The following is a 20996-nucleotide window of genomic DNA, read 5'->3' on the forward strand; positions in this document are numbered from 1 at the left end:
CATTCCTCTTGTTATTGTTCAACAGAAGTGTTAGTCACTTTTATCAGTTTTTGGACAAGGTTTATTTTAATACATCCTTTGTGGTAAGGCAACTTTTACACAATTTTGGTATGTGCTTCAATGTATTGGTGTAACAAAAAGTGACACAAGAAAGCTAACAAACATGTCGATTGTACATTATTGCTATGATAGTCCATATGTTGATGGAATTTAGTTGTTTCATTCTGACTCTTAGTTGGTAGATACAATATTAATTTCATAGAAGGGACTAAATTTTCTTATTCACATACATTTCACTCAGCAACTTACTGGTAGTAGCATGATTTTAGAAAATATATTAATTTTATCTGATGACATTTTCTCAATTATTTAGATATTTTTGTCACCATGGTGCTGAGACTGATGTGAGAAGTGAGGAAGCCATGATAAATACTGATAAAGGTGCTTATGTATGGGCTCATAATGGCTGGGTGATGGGAGATGACCCACTCAGAAATTTTGCAGAGCCTGGATCCAATGTGTATCTCAGGAGAGAACTGATTGCCTGGGGAGATAGTGTCAAACTTCGCTATGGCAACAAACCTGAAGATTGTCCATATCTATGGGAACATATGTTGGACTATACTCAGAAAACAGCCAAGTTATTTCATGGTGTCAGAATTGATAATTGTCACAGTACTCCTATTAACGTAGCTGAGGTATGTATACGTCCATGCATATACAATATAATACTACCTCTATGCATGTTAAGATATAAAGGCTGTAATGGATTGTATGCTCCCCAGGGAGTTGATGACGTCTAAAAGGGCCGTTGTGCTTCCATTGATGTGCCAGGGATAATAATTGTGAGCACATTGAGCTGTCAGGAGAAAAGTGCATTATAAATACACATTATTGTTATTATTATGATATATAAATATCTTTTATCTTTCAGTACATGCTAGATGAAGCCCGTAAAATAAACCCTGATTTGTATGTGGTAGCTGAATTATTTACTCAGTCAGAACATGTGGATAACATCTTTGTCAATCGACTTGGTATCAACTCACTTATTAGAGGTGAGAGATGTTATCTTTTTTGGTACAGTTTGTCCTTTTACGCCTCATATACTTGAATACTATAAATAACTGGAGCACATTGTTGCATTGCTTTAGTTGCCAATGGGTGTTATGGATTAAAAATGTTATTTTTTCTTTGAAAAATTGTCTTTGCCATTCTAGTCTAGTTTGATATTTACATAAAGAGTAATACTTACAAGAGAAATGAAGTTACCTTTGCGTTTCACTGATGATAGACATGATGTCTTTAAAACAAAGATAGACACATTTCAACTCTAGACTAACTATAACATAGGCAAGACACACACAGCAGGATTTTTACCCAATCACATTGAAAGTGATAAATGCATTGTTATTCTTTTACAGTGCAGTAGAAACAGGCTTCTGTTGAAAAGTTACACATGGTGATTTTCAAATGGCTTCAATTGTATACTTTCCAACTGATAATCAACATAGTAACTTGTCAACTTCAGTATCCCCACTGTGTCTGGCATCTCTATAATTGTTTCTTTTGCATTTGAAAAGTGTTTCCGTGTGTACAAACGTCATGTGTCACAAGTAAAACATCAAGATAACTTCATTTCTTATGTATTATGTTTAGTGCTCTGTTTGTACTGATGGTACTATTTTCCAACTATAACATTTCTTAAATATTAATTCCAGAGGCTCAAAGTGCCTGGAACTCACATGAAGAAGGTCGTTTGGTTTACCGATATGGTGGTGAGCCGGTCGGTTCATTCATACAACCACCAGTCAGACCACTTGTACCATCCACAGCTCATGCCTTGTTTATGGACCAGACCCATGATAACCAGTGTCCAATAGAGGTATAATCAATTCAGCATTGGTTGTATTTCAATATTCCTTGCAATTCATAATACATTGCTGTGTAGATTGTTAATGGGGGTTATTTGCACTCATGCATGTGATGTTTTCTGATGCACTTCTATAAGTTTACAGCTGCAGAGAACTCCACAAGCACTTGTGCCAAAACCTAGAGTATGCCACTTTTTCACTCATGTATGTTTGGGTTGTGGTATAATATTGAACATTATTATAAATGTTAATGAGTAAACAGCACTCCTTCAGGGCAGAGATGAACTCTTGAAAAGTGAAGATTAGTTTGTAAAATCTACCTGCATTTCCTTGTCACTTTATTAGATCTTCCTTCCAAAGTATACTGAAATATGCACAAGACATGCAATATTTCCCAGAAGATGAAATGAAAGTTCTCAGCTTAATCAAAAGTATCTTTGTGTACTGGTTAAAATTTTAGTACTCATGCACGAAACTGCCTCAAATTTAAAATGTTCCCTACTCTGTTACAAAGGCATTGTTATTTTGGGGTGAAAAGATACCAACAGTATGATATATGGGTAAATATATATAAGTGAAATTTGTTCATAATATGTCACAAAAATGATGACCAAATGGTATTTCTTTAATTGTAACTCTTGCATTGGATTTATAATAATATATGAAGGATTATGAAATCAAGATTTTACAATGATATTGATAATTTTACAATTAAATGTATTTTAAATGACAGTGCTTTCTACCTTATATAAACAAGGAATATTTATTAAGTCCTGCAGTTTGATCCAATTGAAATTGTGAATTCCAAAGTGAAATTAGTAATGTTTATTTCATTATCTTTTCAGACAAGGTCAGTGTACGACTCATTACCAAGTGCTGCTATTGTTGCTATGGCTTGCTGTGCCACTGGTAGTAACCGTGGTTACGATGAACTCGTTCCCCACATGGTCAGTATATCATAAATTCTGTAAATAAATACAGTGAACATTTTGAAATATATTGTGATGTGTTACGTGGATTATGAAAATGAGTTGGCTAAAATTTTTCCTACCCATAGTAAAAATGTTAGGTTTTATTTTTCATTTCATTTGTCATAGCTAAACAAACATAAAAAAGGAAAGATTACTATATCATGTTTCTTGGGTTTTTTCTCACGTAATGTGTTTGATCAAACTGTCGCCAAAGTGTGAAAATGAAGTTCAGCAAGAAAATCAAACTAAAACTCTCCCCTTATCAAAAAACTACTGTGACTTAACCCTGATTAAGAAATAAATGCTGAAGTATTGAATTGATTTGAAACTAATTACGCTTAAACAGATCCATGTTGTGGATGAGGATAGATTTTATCCATCCTGGAATGAAGATGCACCTAAAGGCTCAGCCAATGAAGTCAATATAAAATCTGGTATCATTGCTGGAAAAAGGGCTTTTAATTTTCTTCATCAGAATCTTGGAGCTGCTGAATTCAACCAGGTATCGTAAATGGAATTATTACATGTGTACCAGTGATAGTAGCAGTGCATGCACATAGTAGTGGTATTTGTACTGCAGTGCAGTACTGAGAACCTTATGATATTGTAGTATAGCTATATGCAAATGATATACATATTACAGTGTAATTGTTCATTTTACAGGAAGGAACATCATCACATAGTAATTTATGGAAATTTGATGTTTTGGATAAACATATGTAATGATAACAGAACTCCACGCACTGCAGTGTGAGTACCAGTGTGAAACCAAGGGATATGATATGTACAATTGTGCTTGCAATGTTTTCTACTGCACTTTGACTCGCTACACTTGCAAAAGTACAGCTGCAGAGAACATTGCAAGTACTCGTACAAATACCACACATACATCACACTTTCTCTTGCGCATCATTGGGTCTTGTCATATTCTTAAATAATCCATTACCAATGAATGTACATGTTGAGAAATGTGAAATGTACATCTTGCCAATATTAAATCTTTAACAACATCAAATGGCAAGGTTGGATTAGGAATAAACTATGCATATTATGAAAAACAGTCGTCTGACAGAGATATAGAAAACGTATTTCTTAAACAAAACAGTACATTGTTCAGTGTTTATGGCTATACTTATAAGATAGCGCTAAATGCAAAAAACAAACCGAGGATTGAATCAAGGGATTGAGACATTGGCCTTTAAATGCCAAATGTCACATTAATGAAAAGCAGTCATGTGGTAGATCTATACCAAGACAAAGTTGGTCCTGAGTAGAAATATGATTCTATTTAATCCCTATGGTCCCAATGATAAAATAGTAGTAATCCAAGATCATAGGATTCAAACATTGGGGTTTAATTAAAGTGGCCATATGGATGAGGGTTTGCTATATATTTTGGATTTTTGATTTATAAAAAAAAACAATTTTATCATGGCTTCCTACTTGAAAAATCAATATGAAACAATACATACCAAGCCCTTGTTTGTAACTCAATAAATATGACAAAAAATTAAGAAATGACATTGTGTCAAATCTTTGTTATTGTACATACATTAACAAACTTTTTACTTTTTTTTTTTTAGCTTTTTGCAAAGTATTGACTTACAAACAAGGACTTGGTCCAAAATACCAAACCCTCATCCATATGGCCACTTTAAGACATGCAGATACATCCTCCATTCAATACAATACAATGCATACATTTGAAATTATATATTTACAAGACACATATAGTTGTATCACACCCATTACCAGATGAGGGCAATTTAGTATTCTTTAGTGTAGCAATGTTATCTCTAATATCAATATTTCACCGTGGTAGTGTTAGAAATTTTGTTCAAATTGACAACAGTTTAATACATTTTTAGGATTGCAAGTGAATTGACAGACAGCTCATCTTTATTTCTAACTAAATATTGATTCAAATCATACCTTTTATAGGTTTATGTGGATCAAGTAGATCAAGATATTGTAGCCATCACTCGTCACTGTCCTATTAGTCATCAGTCTGTTATCTTAGTTGCAAGGACAGCATTTAGCCATCCTGCTAATCCTAACTACACTGGACATGTACCACCACTCTGTATTCCAGGTAAGAAAGCCAGTGTAAACCAGTTTGAACTAGTTAGTTCTGCTTCTCTCATATTCTATTCATATTTAACATGTTACATACTTCTACCAACAACCAGTTTGAACCAGTTAGTTCTGTTCATCCTATAGTCAAAATATGAGAACCATTACCAACAACCAGTTTGAACCAGTTTATACTACTTCTCTCAGGCTCTTTTCATATAGCCAAAATAACCAACAACCAGTTTGAACCGGTTAATAGTTCTCTCTCTCTCAGGTTCTTTTCATATATTTAAAAAGTAAGATACAGATATGAAAAACTAGTTTGTACAGTTTTTCCAGCTCAAACCAAGCAAATAGCCTTTCTCTAATTCTGTCATCGTGAAAGTGACGTTCATTGAATAAGTAAAACTTAACAAGTAATTTATCAAAAATGAAACTTTAAATATGAAATTCCCACATTTATATCTTTGATATTACTTTTTTTCTGTAGGACATTTGGAAGAGATCATTTTTGAAGCCAGACTTGTCCAGAAAAACAACACCCCGTACAATAAGAGTACTTCTCATGTGAATGGACTATGTAACTATGGTATAGAGATACAAGAACATATTCAGTTGTTTGGTAGTAGTATGTGTGAGTTATCAGATGATGGAGATGTCAATTCACCAGTACAGGAGGTTGATTTCATCAATTTTCCTCCAGGCAGTGTCATTGCTTTCAGGTAAAACCCTAAGTTGAAATTATGAAATATTTGGTAAGAGACATGCACACACACACACACACACACACACACACACACACACACACACACACACACACACACACACACACACACACACACACACACACACACACACACACATGCGCATGCACACACACACACACACACACACACACACACACACACACACACACACACACACACACACACACACACACACACACACCTGGAGGAATGAATTTAAAGAACTTTCAAATTGCTAGAAGTTTAATTTAATTCTGGTCCTAAGACTCAATAAAAACTTTAGAATGCTACTATTTCACTTTAATTTTGCAAAGAGATTGTATAAAACTCACATATGGTATCATTTTATACTTTTGTATCTGGATGAATGTTTTTCAATATTTAAGTTTCAATTAATTTTTAACTCATCACACTTTCATTCATCTCTGTTTTCAGAGTTTCCCTAAATCCCAATGCCAGATCAGCTGTGTCTTTCATCCGATCCTGTGTAACACAGTTTGGTTTCCGCATGCGTTCAATGAGTGGTAACCTACGACAAAACCGTACCATGGACTTCAATAGCATTGCGAGTAAACTGACTCTGAATGACTTGAATCGTATTTTGTACCGCTGTGATGCAGAAGAGAAAGATGATGGACATGGTTATGGGGTATACAATGTTCCTGAGCATGGTTCATTTGTCTACTGTGGCCTGCAAGGTAATTCTTGGTAACAGTCTTTGCTTACCTTGTACTAGAGGGTCAAAATAGAAAAAGATGATTGACTTATTCTCACATGTGCATACAGTAATAATAAAAATGTTGGTTTCTTATATAGCGCTTTCCCACTCCGTGCTCAAAGCGCTTTACAATTATTACCCCTGGCTCGGATCAGAATGGCACAACGGCCCTTTAGTCTTCCTCAACTCCCCGGGGAGCATACAATCCATTGCAGCCATTTAAGCGCATAGGATTAAAGCCTTCACATTGCAACCTACAGTAATAGGTGTGCAGTATGTTGATGGAGCAGTAGTTGTGGTATCATCTGAGAAATTGAATGATTTTATGATGTATGTCCGAGGTCGTAAAATTGCATATCAGGTAGCAAGAATTCAGTTTTGAAAGTAATAATAGTAAAGTTAAGTCTTCATCTGCGATATACAGATTTTCAATAACATAATAAAGTTGTCACTTTTTTACAGGTTTGATGTCGGTTTTAGCTAAGATACGTCCAAAGAATGATCTGGGCCATCCACTCTGTGAGAATCTTCGTCAGGGAGATTGGTTGCCAGGTTACCTTGCTAAACGACTTATGTTTTTTAAAGGCACTAAAGATGTAAGTCAGAAATTTGACCTTTGTACAGTACCGTTATATGTGGCATTGCCCATATTTCTTACAATACAGCTGTCAAGTAAACAGCGCCATCTAGTGGCAGTAACTTAACCCCCACACACCCACCTCCCTACCCATCCACCCACCTACCTACTTACATACTCACCATCTTACCACTCCACCCACCCACCTACCTACCCACCTACCCACTTTAGCCATGATAAACAGCAACATAACAGCATAATATAAAACCACTGATCCATCATAACATCTTCCATTTCTTTGTACACAGCTTGGTAAATGGTTTGAAGCTATCTTCACTCCTCTCAGCCAGATTCCTCGTTATCTAATCCCATGTTATTTTGATGCAGTATTAGTTGGTGCTTATACTATACTATTGGACTGTGCATGGAAACAAATGTCAAGGTCAGAAAATATACATATACCATTATTAGTCACATTGTCTTCGGATGTTAGTACATGTACTACTCACAGTGGAAGTTTTCTAAGGGCTTCTTAGCATTATATCAATAGATAATCTTTCAGGAATATGAAATTGTTGGGGTTGGCAGGATGTGATGTTTATTCACACACGGGTTGGTTTAGGTATGATTTTTGTGTTTTTAGCAAAAACTTTTAATGAGCATCATAATAAAAACTGAATGAGCTCATGACAAGTGAATTGTATTGAAATGTGAAATAGGAAAGTTTGGATGTGGATTACACATAGATTTAATGTTGATATTCGATATGAATGTTATCAAATACATGAAATTTATAACGACAATATACATGTTACAAAGGAGGTTAAAATAATGAACTGTTGTCGGACAAAGTGTTAGATCTGAACTATTGTGGGACAAAGTGCTAGATCTGACACTTCATTAAAAAAACCAACAAAGTGCTAGTCTCAGATCCATTTTTCTCACGAGTGACATCAAGAGTAGGATATTTTCCCAAAAATATTGTGACTTTTAAAATTATATTTATTCATCTTTGATCTCATTCATTTTCAACAGCTTTGTGTATGAAGGGTCTTCCTTTGTACGTAGCCTTGCATTAGGGTCAGTTCAACTATGTGGTCAGGTCAAGACATCACCAATGCCCCAACTATCACCCACCCTGAAAGACCTCCCCATGACAGTCAATGAATCCACTGGTAGGAGAGAACAGTGTATCCTATCCATGGCAGCTGGATTCCCCCACTTTTCAACAGGGGTGATGAGATGCTGGGGCAGGGATACTTTCATTGCTCTCAGAGGATTGCTACTGGTGACTGGACGATATGAAGAGGCAAGGTGAGGCTGTGACCTTTCTACCACAGAGAGCGCTATTTGCAAAAATGTTCTGTCACCAGTAATTGTGTATACACCTGTAAGTATGTCTCTGAAAGCCACAATCATTATTATAGCATACAATCTTATTCTATGTTTTCACTCTCATTCAGAAATTTGATCTTAGCATTTGCTGGTGCTGCCCGTCATGGTATGATACCTAATTTATTAGGTGGTGGTGCCCATGCTAGATACAATGCCAGGGATGCTGTCTGGTTCTGGCTACAGTGTATCCAGGATTATTGTAAGATGGCTCCAGATGGTATTTCCATATTATCCATGTTTGTATCCCGGATTTTTCCGGATGACGAGTCTGATCCACAACCACCAGGATTTGCAGTAAGTTTCAAAACTAACAACAAAACCAGAAATTCATTGATTCTGATGATCTTCCCTACTTTTTTCTCTGCTGACTAAACTTTCTGCAACACTCTACAAAAAATTGATCTTTAAAGATGGGAAATTGCATAAATGAAGGAAAATAAATCTGCATTTTCTGTTTGAACATGTACAACTTGGCTTGTGTATGGTGTAAGTAAATGAATCCTGTATTTTCTGTTTGAATGAGTACAACTTGGCTTGTATATAGTGTAATAAAGAATGTTGTTAGCATATATAAGTTTAATGATAATGATCATTATCAGTGAAGAATATTCATTGCATACACTGTATTGATTACTATTTGTATTTACAGGAACAAAGTCTGGTTGAAGTCATTCAGGAAGTCATGCAGAGACACATGCAAGGTGTCACTTTTAGAGAGAGACATGCTGGAGCTGGTTTAGACAGAAACATGTCAGATGCAGGTCAGGTTACTGCAAGTTTATGGCTTTCAAATGTCATTACACATACAATGTCTATACTGAACTTAAAAAACTACAAACATATTTATATGGATAAGTAGTGTCACTTTCACTGATGTCAGAATAATCTGATCAAAGTAACACCAAGAAACAGCATCTGCTACCATTTTCATAACATATTAAAAACAGTTAAAAATTTCTTGAACCTTTTTTATTTTGTGTTTCGAACAAAAGTTACTTTCACAATGTTTTCACTATTACTCAAGATGAATTTCCAATTTTTTGTGGGTCCCTACATTGTTACCACTAAAACCTTTGAAATTGTAAAATGCATTATTTAATGTATCTCAAACTCGTGATGTTGATATGGTGTTGTTTCCTATATACTGTATTATTGAATGTTGCAATGTGATGTTTTTGTTAGTCTTGGATAGGTTTACTGACCAATACTGTAAGTTTTGAAAAGTTTAGATATTATGATGATCTGTGTGACAACATTCACAAAGTTGAACCATCACTATTACACCTCATTTGATTTTTAACTTGTTGTTGCAGGGTTTACTGTCAGAATAGGAGTTGATCCTGAAACAGGCTTTGTCTTTGGTGGTAGTGAACACAACTGTGGTACTTGGATGGATAAAATGGGAGAATCAGAGATAGCTGGAACAAAGGGAAAACCAGCTACACCAAGGTACTGTAAATAAATCGATTTTAACTCTCAAAACTTTTAGTGACATAACAATTTTCAACTCTTTTGTTTCACTTCATTCTGGTGGATAAAAAAGTTTGACTACAGTGAGAGTTTGAGAGCTTGGCCACATCTATTTAATGTGTTGATTTGCAATTGATCAAATAAATCTCTCTTTATTACATGTAGTTTCTCAGAATTTACTAGTGAACATGATTCCATTATCACCCTGACTCATTTTGGTTCCATGGATACTTCTAGCACTGATAACAATTCAGAAAATGGCATATTGCATAACTGGCCACTGGTTTTAAATCAAAGTAAACTAAATGATAATAATAATAATCTTTATTCGTCCAAATAAATTCGGAAATTTGTTTTGAATGGTCGCCGCAAGAGCAGCGCCCTAGTGCCCTAGTGTTGAAGAAGCAGGAGGAAACCGGAGTACCCGGGGAAAACCTGCGTTGTTCGGCAGGGTCAAACTGAGCATCACCCTTCTTACATACAGACCTGGTTAAATTTTTAAATCAAACCCAGCCGACACCAGGCGGGTTCGAACCCAGACTGCAGAATACGTCAATGGTAAGAGGCGTACGAGCTAACCGCTCGGCCACCGACAACCCTATAAACCAAACTGTGGATGAGTCCAGATGCTGTTAACTGTGTCTATCTAATATCTATGTCATGTACTTCACACCCCCCTCCCCCCACCACCACCACCACCACCACCACACACACATACACACAGCTCAGCTTACTTAGTTTTCCATATTTTCAGGGATGGTTCTGCTGTTGAATTGGTTGGTCTGTGTAAATCAGCAGTAAGATGGCTGGTAGAAATGTATGAAAAGGGACTATACCCCTATGACAGTGTGGCAAAATACGTCAATGGTAAGCTCTCTTAGTTTCTAGCCTCAAAGTTCCATCGTTGTTTCCACTTACGTACGAACGAGTGGTTACTGTCAGATCAAACATGGTCATAGACAGATAAAATGTTTCAATTTACCACACAAGTACTGGTACTATAAGTACTGTCTGTACTTTCCTTACACAAGTCTAGTTGAAGTCATTGTGGATGATACAAACAAAAAACATTTCATGGCCAAATTGATTCTGTACACCAACTGTAGTACAAATAATAGTATAACACTGAACACTAGAAATGAACAATTTACCATTTATGGTCAATTGACAATTGAGTGTTCTAGCTAAGTAATAGATTCTATCTTTTATCACAGTTGATGTAGTGTTCTTACATTTCAAGAATTTCCAGAACTCAATTTCTATTATTTCCAACCCAGTGTTTTCCAGGACCCTATTCCAGAACTCAATTCCAATATTTCCAGGACTCAATTCCCATTATTTCCAGGACTCAATTCTAACATTTTAGAACTTGATAGCAACATACGGGATTGTCTATTTTCAAAGATTATAACCAAAGTTATTGGTTTTCTACCATGACTCAGGTAAACCAGTAAAAGTGACATACAGAGAATGGAATGAACTGATACAGGAAAACTTTGAGAAGAGTTTCTGGATACCTGTAGATGCTGATAAGGATACCAATAAACTTATCAATAAGATGGGTATCTATAAAGACAGTGTTGGTGCTTCTCAATTCTGGGCTGACTTTCAACTCAGACCAAACTTCCCTATTGCCATGATTGTGGTAAGCAACAGTCTATTTATTAATTTATTTACTTATTTATTTATTTATTTATTTATTTATTTGTTTATTTGTTTAAACCAATATATCCATAGATTGATTTTCATATATTGAAATGAATTACATAAAAATACTTTACATAAATAGCAAAGATAAAACAAGAATCACAGAAATGAAACATAATACGCAATAAAAACCAAGAGAGATCAAGTATAAAGTGTGAAGTAGATATTATAATGTATTCCCCAAAACATAGTAAGACCAACAAGGACAAGAACTGGGTTAAAGAATGCAAAAAGGAGTCAATATTAAAATATAAATTGTTATTTATATTTTGATGACAGGCACCTGAACTTTTTACACCAGAGAATGCCTGGGTAGCCTTAGAAAAAATAGAAAACCACCTACTTGGACCGCTAGGATTGAAGACACTGGACCCAGAGTAAGTATAATGCTGTCCTGTCAATGTAACTTACAAATAGGTTGAAGTGGCTATATGGATGAGAAATGGGTAATCTATTATCAGACTAAGTTTATGAGGTATGCTACCTCTCTAGTCTGTAAGGTATATGGGGTGCCCTCATGCATTGTAAGGTATACCATGACATGGCACCTTCATGCATTGGTCAACCTCTTTTACATGGCATGACATGTCCTACAGACTATTCTACAACAGGGAAAGTAAACAAATGAATTGGATTAATAATAAAAATACTTGGCTTAAGATGTTGGAACGACAGAGACTTGTATTACACACCATGGTTTGATATGTACAGTTTTATGGCCTCTTTATGTGTAGATAAAATGTCAGGGGAACTTGAAATGTGTTTGTATACAGTGAACTATTATGTAAGTGGGCATAAAACTGTTCTTATCAAATTATGGAATGTAATACAAGTCTCTGTACTTCCAACATACTGTGTCAGATGTTATTCAGTTGTATACTTTCCCTGTTAGTAACAAATTCTGTTCATCCACAGTCTGATGTCAGCAATTGTAGTTCATAACAGACTTATTACTGTTATATCTATCCCCTCATCCTTGTTAAGTAACGAGTGTTGCTGTTTGATCTTGATAGCCTCTTTCACTTAACGTTTAATAGCATGATCTTCACATACTATAACTTTAGTGTTTTCAAGGTTGATGGAATGTCTGGACTTCACACTTCTTACCATGTAACTGTAATTCATGGTTGATGGAATGTCTGGACTTCACACTTCTTACGATGTAACTGTAATTCATGGTTGATGGAATGTCTGGACTTCACACTTCTTACCATGTAACTGTAATTCATGGTTGATGGAATGTCTGGACTTCACACTTCTTACCATGTAACTGTAATTCATGGTTGATGGAATGTCTGGACTTCACACTTCTTACCATGTAACTGTAATTCATGGTTGATGGAATGTCTGGACTTCACACTTCTTACCATGTAACTGTAATTCATGGTTGATGGAATGTCTGGACTTCACACTTCTTACCATGTAACTGTAATTCATGGTTGATGGAATGTCTGGACTTCACACTTCTTACCATGTAACTGTAATTCATGGTTGATGGAATGTCTGGACTTCACACTTCTTACCATGTAACTGTAATTCATGGTTGATGGAATGTCTGGACTTCACACTTCTTACCATGTAACTGTAATTCATGGTTGATGGAATGTCTGGACTTCACACTTCTTACCATGTAACTGTAATTCATGGTTGATGGAATGTCTGGACTTCACACTTCTTACCATGTAACTGTAATTCATGGTTGATGGAATGTCTGGACTTCACACTTCTTACCATGTAACTGTAATTCATGGTTGATGGAATGTCTGGACTTCACACTTCTTACCATGTAACTGTAATTCATGGTTGATGGAATGTCTGGACTTCACACTTCTTACCATGTAACTGTAATTCATGGTTGATGGAATGTCTGGACTTCACACTTCTTACCATGTAACTGTAATTCATGGTTGATGGAATGTCTGGACTTCACACTTCTTACCATGTAACTGTAATTCATGGTTGATGGAATGTCTGGACTTCACACTTCTTACCATGTAACTGTAATTCAAGGTTGATGGAATGTCTGGACTTCACACTTCTTACTATATAACTGTAATTCATGGTTGATGGAATGTCTGGACTTCACACTTCTTACCATGTAACTGTAATTCAAGGTTGATGGAATGTCTGGACTTCACACTTCTTACCATGTAACTGTAATTCATGGTTGATGGAATGTCTGGACTTCACACTTCTTACCATGTAACTGTAATTCAAGGTTGATGGAATGTCTGGACTTCACACTTCTTACCATGTAACTGTAATTCATGGTTGATGGAATGTCTGGACTTCACACTTCTTACTATATAACTGTAATTCATGGTTGATGGAATGTCTGGACTTCACACTTCTTACCATGTAACTGTAATTCATGGTTGATGGAATGTCTGGACTTCACACTTCTTACGATGTAACTGTAATTCATGGTTGATGGAATGTCTGGACTTCACACTTCTTACGATGTAACTGTAATTCATGGTTGATGGAATGTCTGGACTTCACACTTCTTACCATGTAACTGTAATTCATGGTTGATGGAATGTCTGGACTTCACACTTCTTACCATGTAACTGTAATTCATGGTTGATGGAATGTCTGGACTTCACACTTCTTACCATGTAACTGTAATTCATGGTTGATGGAATGTCTGGACTTCACACTTCTTACCATGTAACTGTAATTCATGGTTGATGGAATGTCTGGACTTCACACTTCTTACGATATAATTGTAATTCATGCATTAATTATTCATGACATAGCTTGTAAGGTGTTATTCCATAGTAAGTTTCCTATACTTAGTCTGTTCAAATGTGTTAATATGATTTGTCCGTAGTGATTGGGCCTACAATGGTAACTATGACAATGCTTATGATGGAAGTGATGGTAGAAAGGCTAGAGGTTTCAACTATCATCAAGGGCCTGTAAGTACATTTTCCAGTTCATTGAAAAGAAAAATTGTCTATTTTGCCAGGGCCAAAATTTCATTGCTTTAGGAAGGCATTCTGGGTAACTATGAGTAAAAAGTATTTTCATGAGAGAAATGGCCAGTTTTGATAAATATACATGTAGTGAAATATATTTGAAATGAAAATTTAGAATTTGACAACATTGGTAGAAATTGTCAAAATGATGCTAAGAATACTTTATTTGTTTCCTACAGGAATGGGTATGGGTGATGGGTTACTTCCTACGTGCTAAACTCCACTTTGCCAACATCTTACTAAATGATAAATTGATAGACACAATCAAACTAATACAGCAGACTCTGTCAAGACACCATGTAGAAATTGAGAAGTCAGCATGGCGAGGCCTACCTGAATTAACAAACGAAGATGGTGCTGAATGTCGAGATAGTTGTTCTCTACAGGCTTGGTCCATGTCATGTATTCTAGATGCCATGTTTGATGTACATAGTATTTTCACTTCTACAGAAGAAAAACTATAAGTGGCATATTAACAAAACTGTGGTGCAGGTATTGTTAGCCCAGTAAGCTTAGAAATACTGAGACTTAAAATGAAGTTTCTTTACTCTGCTAGCAAAATACATATTGTTTCTTGGTTGTTGCCAAATACACAGTAAAAGCTGTGAGAGTTTGTCTTTGGACACTGGGTTCATATTATAGATAAAATATTGTTACTCACAGAGTCAGAAAATTGTACAGAATAGTGCCAGGTTTTCAGTGATGTCTTGTAAGTATCCTTAAGAATCTACTACAGTGGATTGAGACTTACATCACATCTTACTCAACAAACTGTACTCACCAGACAGATGTCATGAGATGTCACTGAAAAATATGGAAATTGCACATTTCCTGGACCAGGAATTATTCATTGTCAACAGTTTTCTAACTCTATATTTCATTGTTTACTATAATATTTGTTGTGAATACAACTGTTGGCATTTTGTTGTTAAATATTAAATAGCATATTTTAGACGCTATGCTGAGATTTGAATATTTGACCTGTAGTTTTAGTGCATGTTATCAAAACACACAGACTGTGTAACAACACAGCAACTCCAGGGTATTCTTAAGGGCATTATAGATTATTAGGTCTACCCTGTGATTTTCTTGGAAAGTTGTTAGATAATAGAATAAAACTCTGATTTTACCTTGAAAGTTAGTCTATGTGATGCTATTCTTTATAGATGTCTGTTACTTTATGAGCAGAATTGCAGTAATATGAAATCATTACTTTGGAACGGTAAATTTGAAATGATTCTTGGAACCATACGTGAGCCATGAACAAATACATTTGTATATTCTCCAACATTCAAGTGCTTTGTTCTTTGAAGACTGATGGGTATACTTCTAGCTTTAGATTGTATGATAACATTTATTTGTGTAAACTGTCAAATTCATCATTGTGGCAGCTCAGGATCACTGACTTGCTGTAATTGAGTGCACCATAACTGTCAACTCTTCCAGTTCCAAGATATTATTGCCAGAGACAATGATGGTGGTTTGGTTACTTTTTCGCATTTTTTGCCTTGGGTTCATATTTTCATCTTTAAAAACATGTTGACTTGTTTACTTGCAAGTCATTTTGTAGAACAAATTCTAGAACATGTTTAGGTGAAAACCTTGTTGAGTAGTGCATGCATAACCCCCCCCCCCCCTTTGGGTACCTCAATAACAATAGAAAGATCAATCTGTTAACAGTTGCCATGACTTTAGTGTGTCACTCAGAAAAACACCTGGTCAACTCATCTGGATTGTACCTAACAAAAATACTTATAAGCAGTTATTCTTTTATGTGTGTATGTGTGCCCTAATGTCATGATAACATCATAATGTTAGTTCTTGCCTAGCCCCCTCCTTCCTAACATCCCCCATAGTGCATTGTAGTTTAGCTCATGATAAGACTGATCAACTGTATTGAAATAGGAGTGGAAGGATTCATTGTAGATAGTAGGGGTGATATCAACCCAGCATTATGATGTCTGTTAAACTAAAAGTTGATTTGGTTGGTTGGTTGAAATAAGTTTTATTTACATATTAACCACAGACATCACCTGGTGTACAAGTTATGAAGTGAAATAATAATATTTCATAAATGTTTGAAAATAGATTTCAATTTGTGGTATTTCTGTAAAGTTGAAAAGATATTTAGCTTTTTGCTTGTAAATTATTTGTACAAAAACCCCTATAGTTATAGTTATGTTATTAGTAATAAAATGGTTTTAGGGTCAAAAAGCTGAAATATTTGACCTCAAATTGAATGTGTAAGTTTCATTTTTGATATTTGATCAAAATTAACTAGAAGTATTATGTGATTATTGAAAAAAAAGACATTTTAGCAACGTAGTAACGGGACTGTGTGGTTTATTTATATAGTCTGATATTAACAACTCATTTTAGTATTGCATGATGAAATCAGTCAAACCATTTTTTGGAGGTTGAAAGTTTTCTTTGTTGTGAACTGGTTTGTTCTTTAGCAAAGTTAGCAAGGACAGGATTTTTCTGAGTGTTAATACTGTGTAGTGAAAGGAGATTCAGAACAACGTGATAGTTTTTAGAATGGTGCTATTTTTGATGTAAAGCCATGGTGTGTAGTAGTCTGATTCAGTCATTGGAATTACTTGCTGGAGTACAAGTGTCATTTTACAGTGTTATAATATAATGGCAAAGTCATTATTAAAATAATGCACAACTTTGTCTCAAATTCATCTGTTTATTCACAACACTGTAGATGAAATCAAAATGAATTATAATGGTCAAGCTGTTTTAATGTATGGATTAGTGTACCCTCTAGACTAAATGATACATAATATCGTGTCCCTCCACCCTCACTGGCCTGCAAAAGAGGTTGACTGATGTGTGTGTGTGTGTGTGTGGGTGGGTGGGTGGGGGTGGGGGGCTGTCATAGCATACCTTACAGAATGTGTGCCCTCTAACACTAAAAACAAAGTTTTGTGTTGTTGGTCGAAGTGATAACAAGTAGGTGTTCTTGTGAGTCACCATATCATATAGCAAAGAATAGGGGAAGACTAAATTTTGGTGCATCATAAGAATTGTGTGTTCTTAGGTGGTATCAACACCTGGGTATCAACACTCCTATCTGATGCGACACACTATCACTAGAGGGTGCTATAGCAGTGACATTCACGACATCATTTAATAAAGAAATACTTCAGTATTATACTGAATGTCCAGAGGGCACTATTGTATTAGCAAGCTGACATAACAAATAGACTAGAATGAAAAAAAGTGTCTCTCTAAAACATCACTAGATGAGAAAATTGCATTGAAACCATGGCGATTTACATACAACATGCTGAAATATGAAATACACAATGACAGGATTTTGTAGTGTGTTTGTTTACATACATATTTCCTTACATAGTTCTTGTAGTCATTATTTATGTGACTTATTAGATGACAACAGTTTTTGCTGCATTTAATATCAGTATATTATCAGTATATTTAAATTACTGTATGTCTTCTCTACATTGTATAGCATGTAGCTGTATTTACACTTGCTGCAATAAAAATGATATATGCATTATGTGTAATTTTCTGTCAAGTTATGTGGTGTTCCATTTGTCCTCTAGCTATATTATTCACAGTTTTAATATTAGCATAATATTACTTTCTTGTTCCCTAATAACATTAGTATTGGACATTTTCTTTTGTTCTCTAGTTCATGTATCATTCAAGAAACACTCTCTTAAAGTTCTCACTTTGTATTTTCAGTTTAGTGAAGTACAGCCTAAATGTGAAGGAGTGACTTGAATGAGGTTTATTGTAAAGAATTGATAGACTTGCACATTAAATGAAAAGTGGCTAAATTGATATGGTAATTTAGCAACTCATATCAACTCAGGATGTTATTTAAAGAAAACAATTATTTTTTCATTTGTGAAAAAAATCAGAAATTACAATTTAGAAGAACGTTTATTGGTATGTTAAATTAATAACTGATTTGCCTGATGTATACCTCAGCTAAATAATGTTCAGAAAAAAACCCAGTTAATAATTCAATATGGCAGATTTGCTACCTGTGACATCATCAAACTTAACTGAAGAGTTTGTCCAAGATGTAACTTATATCTCAACAGTTTTGTTGACTTTATTTTTCAATATCTGAAACTAAAAACTTGGAGTCATACAACAAGTCCACCATATAACTTTGGTAGATATCAGAATTTGTGTATCATGCAACAAGTCCACCATGTAACTTTGGTATATATCAGAATTTGTGTATCATGCAACAAGTCCACCATGTAACTTTGGTAGATATCAGAATTTGTGTATCATACAACAAGTCCACCATGTAACTTTGGTATATATCAGAATTTGTGTATCATGCAACAAGTCCACCATGTAACTTTGGTAGATATCAGAATTTGTGTATCATGCAACAAGTCCACCATGTAACTTTGGTAGATATCAGAATTTGTGTATCATGCAACAAGTCCACCATGTAACTTTGGTAGATATCAGAATTTGTGTATCATACAACAAGTCCACCATGTAACTTTGGTAGATATCAGAATTTGTGTATCATGCAACAAGTCCACCATGTAACTTTGGTATATATCAGAATTTGTGTATCATGCAACAAGTCCACCATGTAACTTTGGTAGATATCAGAATTGTGTATCATACAACAAGTCCACCATGTAACTTTGGTAGATATCAGAATTTGTGTATCATGCAACAAGTCCACCATGTAACTTTGGTATATATCAGAATTTGTGTATCATGCAACAAGTCCACCATATAACTTTGGTAGATATCAGAATTTGTGTATCATGCAACAAGTCCACCATGTAACTTTGGTAGATATCAGAATTTGTGTATCATGCAACAAGTCCACCATGTAACTTTGGTAGATATCAGAATTTGTGTATCATACAACAAGTCCACCATGTAACTTTGGTAGATATCAGAATTTGTGTATCATGCAACAAGTCCACCATGTAACTTTGGTATATATCAGAATTTGTGTATCATGCAACAAGTCCACCATGTAACTTTGGTAGATATCAGAATTTGTGTATCATGCAACAAGTCCACCATATAACTTTGGTAGATATCAGAATTTGTGTATCATGCAACAAGTCCACCATGTAACTTTGGTAGATATCAGAATTTGTGTATCATGCAACAAGTCCACCATATAACTTTGGTAGATATCAGAATTTGTGTATCATGCAACAAGTCCACCATGTAACTTTGGTAGATATCAGAATTTGTGTATCATACAACAAGTCCACCATGTAACTTTGGTAGATATCAGAATTTGTGTATCATGCAACAAGTCCACCATGTAACTTTCGTAGATATCAGAATTTATGTGTCATACTTATTATCAGTCTAAAGTATTCATATTCAAAGATTTGAGTTGGAATGTTAAATCTTGAATTATTTGTGGATTTATAGAATTCTACATGTTGCAATAATGACACACAATGTCATCTCAGTTCATTTCTATTCACTAGTTGTATACATCCAAAAGTTGTTTTATTTCATTTCAAATCTTTCATCCCTACTTATATTTTGGCATGTTATTTTTTAATAGTTGTACAAATTTTGACAAAATTGACTTAGTATTAGAAGTTGCTATTGAGATATTATACCCCAATATTTTTGTTCACTCAGCTGAGGACAATATGAGTGACCTAAGGGGCCTTGTCATTACAAGTCACTAGACGAGTAGTGACAAGGCCCCTTAGGTCATGAGCATTGTCTGGCTGAATGAAGAAGAATATTGGGAATAATATAATTATACTTCCTCAATTATAATTTATGAAAAATCAGAAAGAATAAAGTTGATTTGGAATGTTTTTATGCATATTTTGAGCTCTGCAAAACCAGTGACATAGATATGAGTTGTCATGAGATAGAACGACCATGGTGTATAATCCATATTTTGTGTTCAAAGACCATAACTTAACTTGTGCATGATATAGTATCTATTATGTATTGTGTTAGAGTTGTTGGCAGTATAAACATAACACAGTTGTAATTATATATATAGTTGTACTAAAACTTTGTGTATAATGGGGAGTTTGAAGGATTGTGATTTTTTTTGTACTTTGGTAGTTTCTGTATCATATTTATCTCATCCTTTGTAAGTTGTATACTTAATGTACCATGTACATTTGTAAGACCATCACACTGTCAACTTGGCTTGCCAATCAATTCCATTGCAGCTCTAAACCACCAGTTGATTCATTGGATTCATTGGAGTGAAGTTTTAGTATACACAGAAAGTTTGTAGCTATACGCTTTATTAAAAGTATTTCCTTTATTATGCTAATACCATTAGAGTTATTGTAAGTTTTGAAATCTACATGAGGTGAGATTAGCTAGCTAGCTAACTGCACTGTATGTACAGCAACACACTACTGTAGTACATTGGATGAAATAAACACATGTACTGAAAATCTTTTATTTAATTGTTTTATTTCTCAAACAATAAACTCAATATTTACATGACAATGTTTATAAAATAGTG

General features: G+C 34.9%; 1 protein-coding gene across 1 annotated transcript in view; it reads left to right on the top strand.

Moving 5' to 3' along the window:
• LOC144436696 (glycogen debranching enzyme-like) overlaps positions 1 to 20906 on the top strand; it is a 34347-nt gene extending 13441 nt beyond the window's left edge. The window contains exons 7-25 of the mRNA XM_078125548.1: positions 374 to 698; positions 935 to 1058; positions 1722 to 1885; positions 2720 to 2821; positions 3192 to 3347; positions 4787 to 4937; positions 5409 to 5640; positions 6100 to 6362; positions 6845 to 6978; positions 7268 to 7401; positions 7995 to 8273; positions 8423 to 8648; positions 9004 to 9115; positions 9668 to 9803; positions 10579 to 10691; positions 11267 to 11469; positions 11811 to 11908; positions 14365 to 14452; positions 14692 to 20906. Coding sequence (XP_077981674.1) covers positions 374 to 698; positions 935 to 1058; positions 1722 to 1885; positions 2720 to 2821; positions 3192 to 3347; positions 4787 to 4937; positions 5409 to 5640; positions 6100 to 6362; positions 6845 to 6978; positions 7268 to 7401; positions 7995 to 8273; positions 8423 to 8648; positions 9004 to 9115; positions 9668 to 9803; positions 10579 to 10691; positions 11267 to 11469; positions 11811 to 11908; positions 14365 to 14452; positions 14692 to 14976 — 3325 coding nt within the window. The 3' untranslated portion in view covers positions 14977 to 20906. The remainder of the gene's footprint in view (positions 1 to 373; positions 699 to 934; positions 1059 to 1721; positions 1886 to 2719; positions 2822 to 3191; positions 3348 to 4786; positions 4938 to 5408; positions 5641 to 6099; positions 6363 to 6844; positions 6979 to 7267; positions 7402 to 7994; positions 8274 to 8422; positions 8649 to 9003; positions 9116 to 9667; positions 9804 to 10578; positions 10692 to 11266; positions 11470 to 11810; positions 11909 to 14364; positions 14453 to 14691) is intronic.
• The last annotated feature ends 90 nt before the right edge of the window (positions 20907 to 20996 follow it).

The sequence above is a fragment of the Glandiceps talaboti genome, chromosome 6 (assembly GCF_964340395.1).
Source record: "Glandiceps talaboti chromosome 6, keGlaTala1.1, whole genome shotgun sequence".
In the NCBI taxonomy this organism is placed as follows: Eukaryota; Metazoa; Hemichordata; class Enteropneusta; family Spengelidae; genus Glandiceps; species Glandiceps talaboti.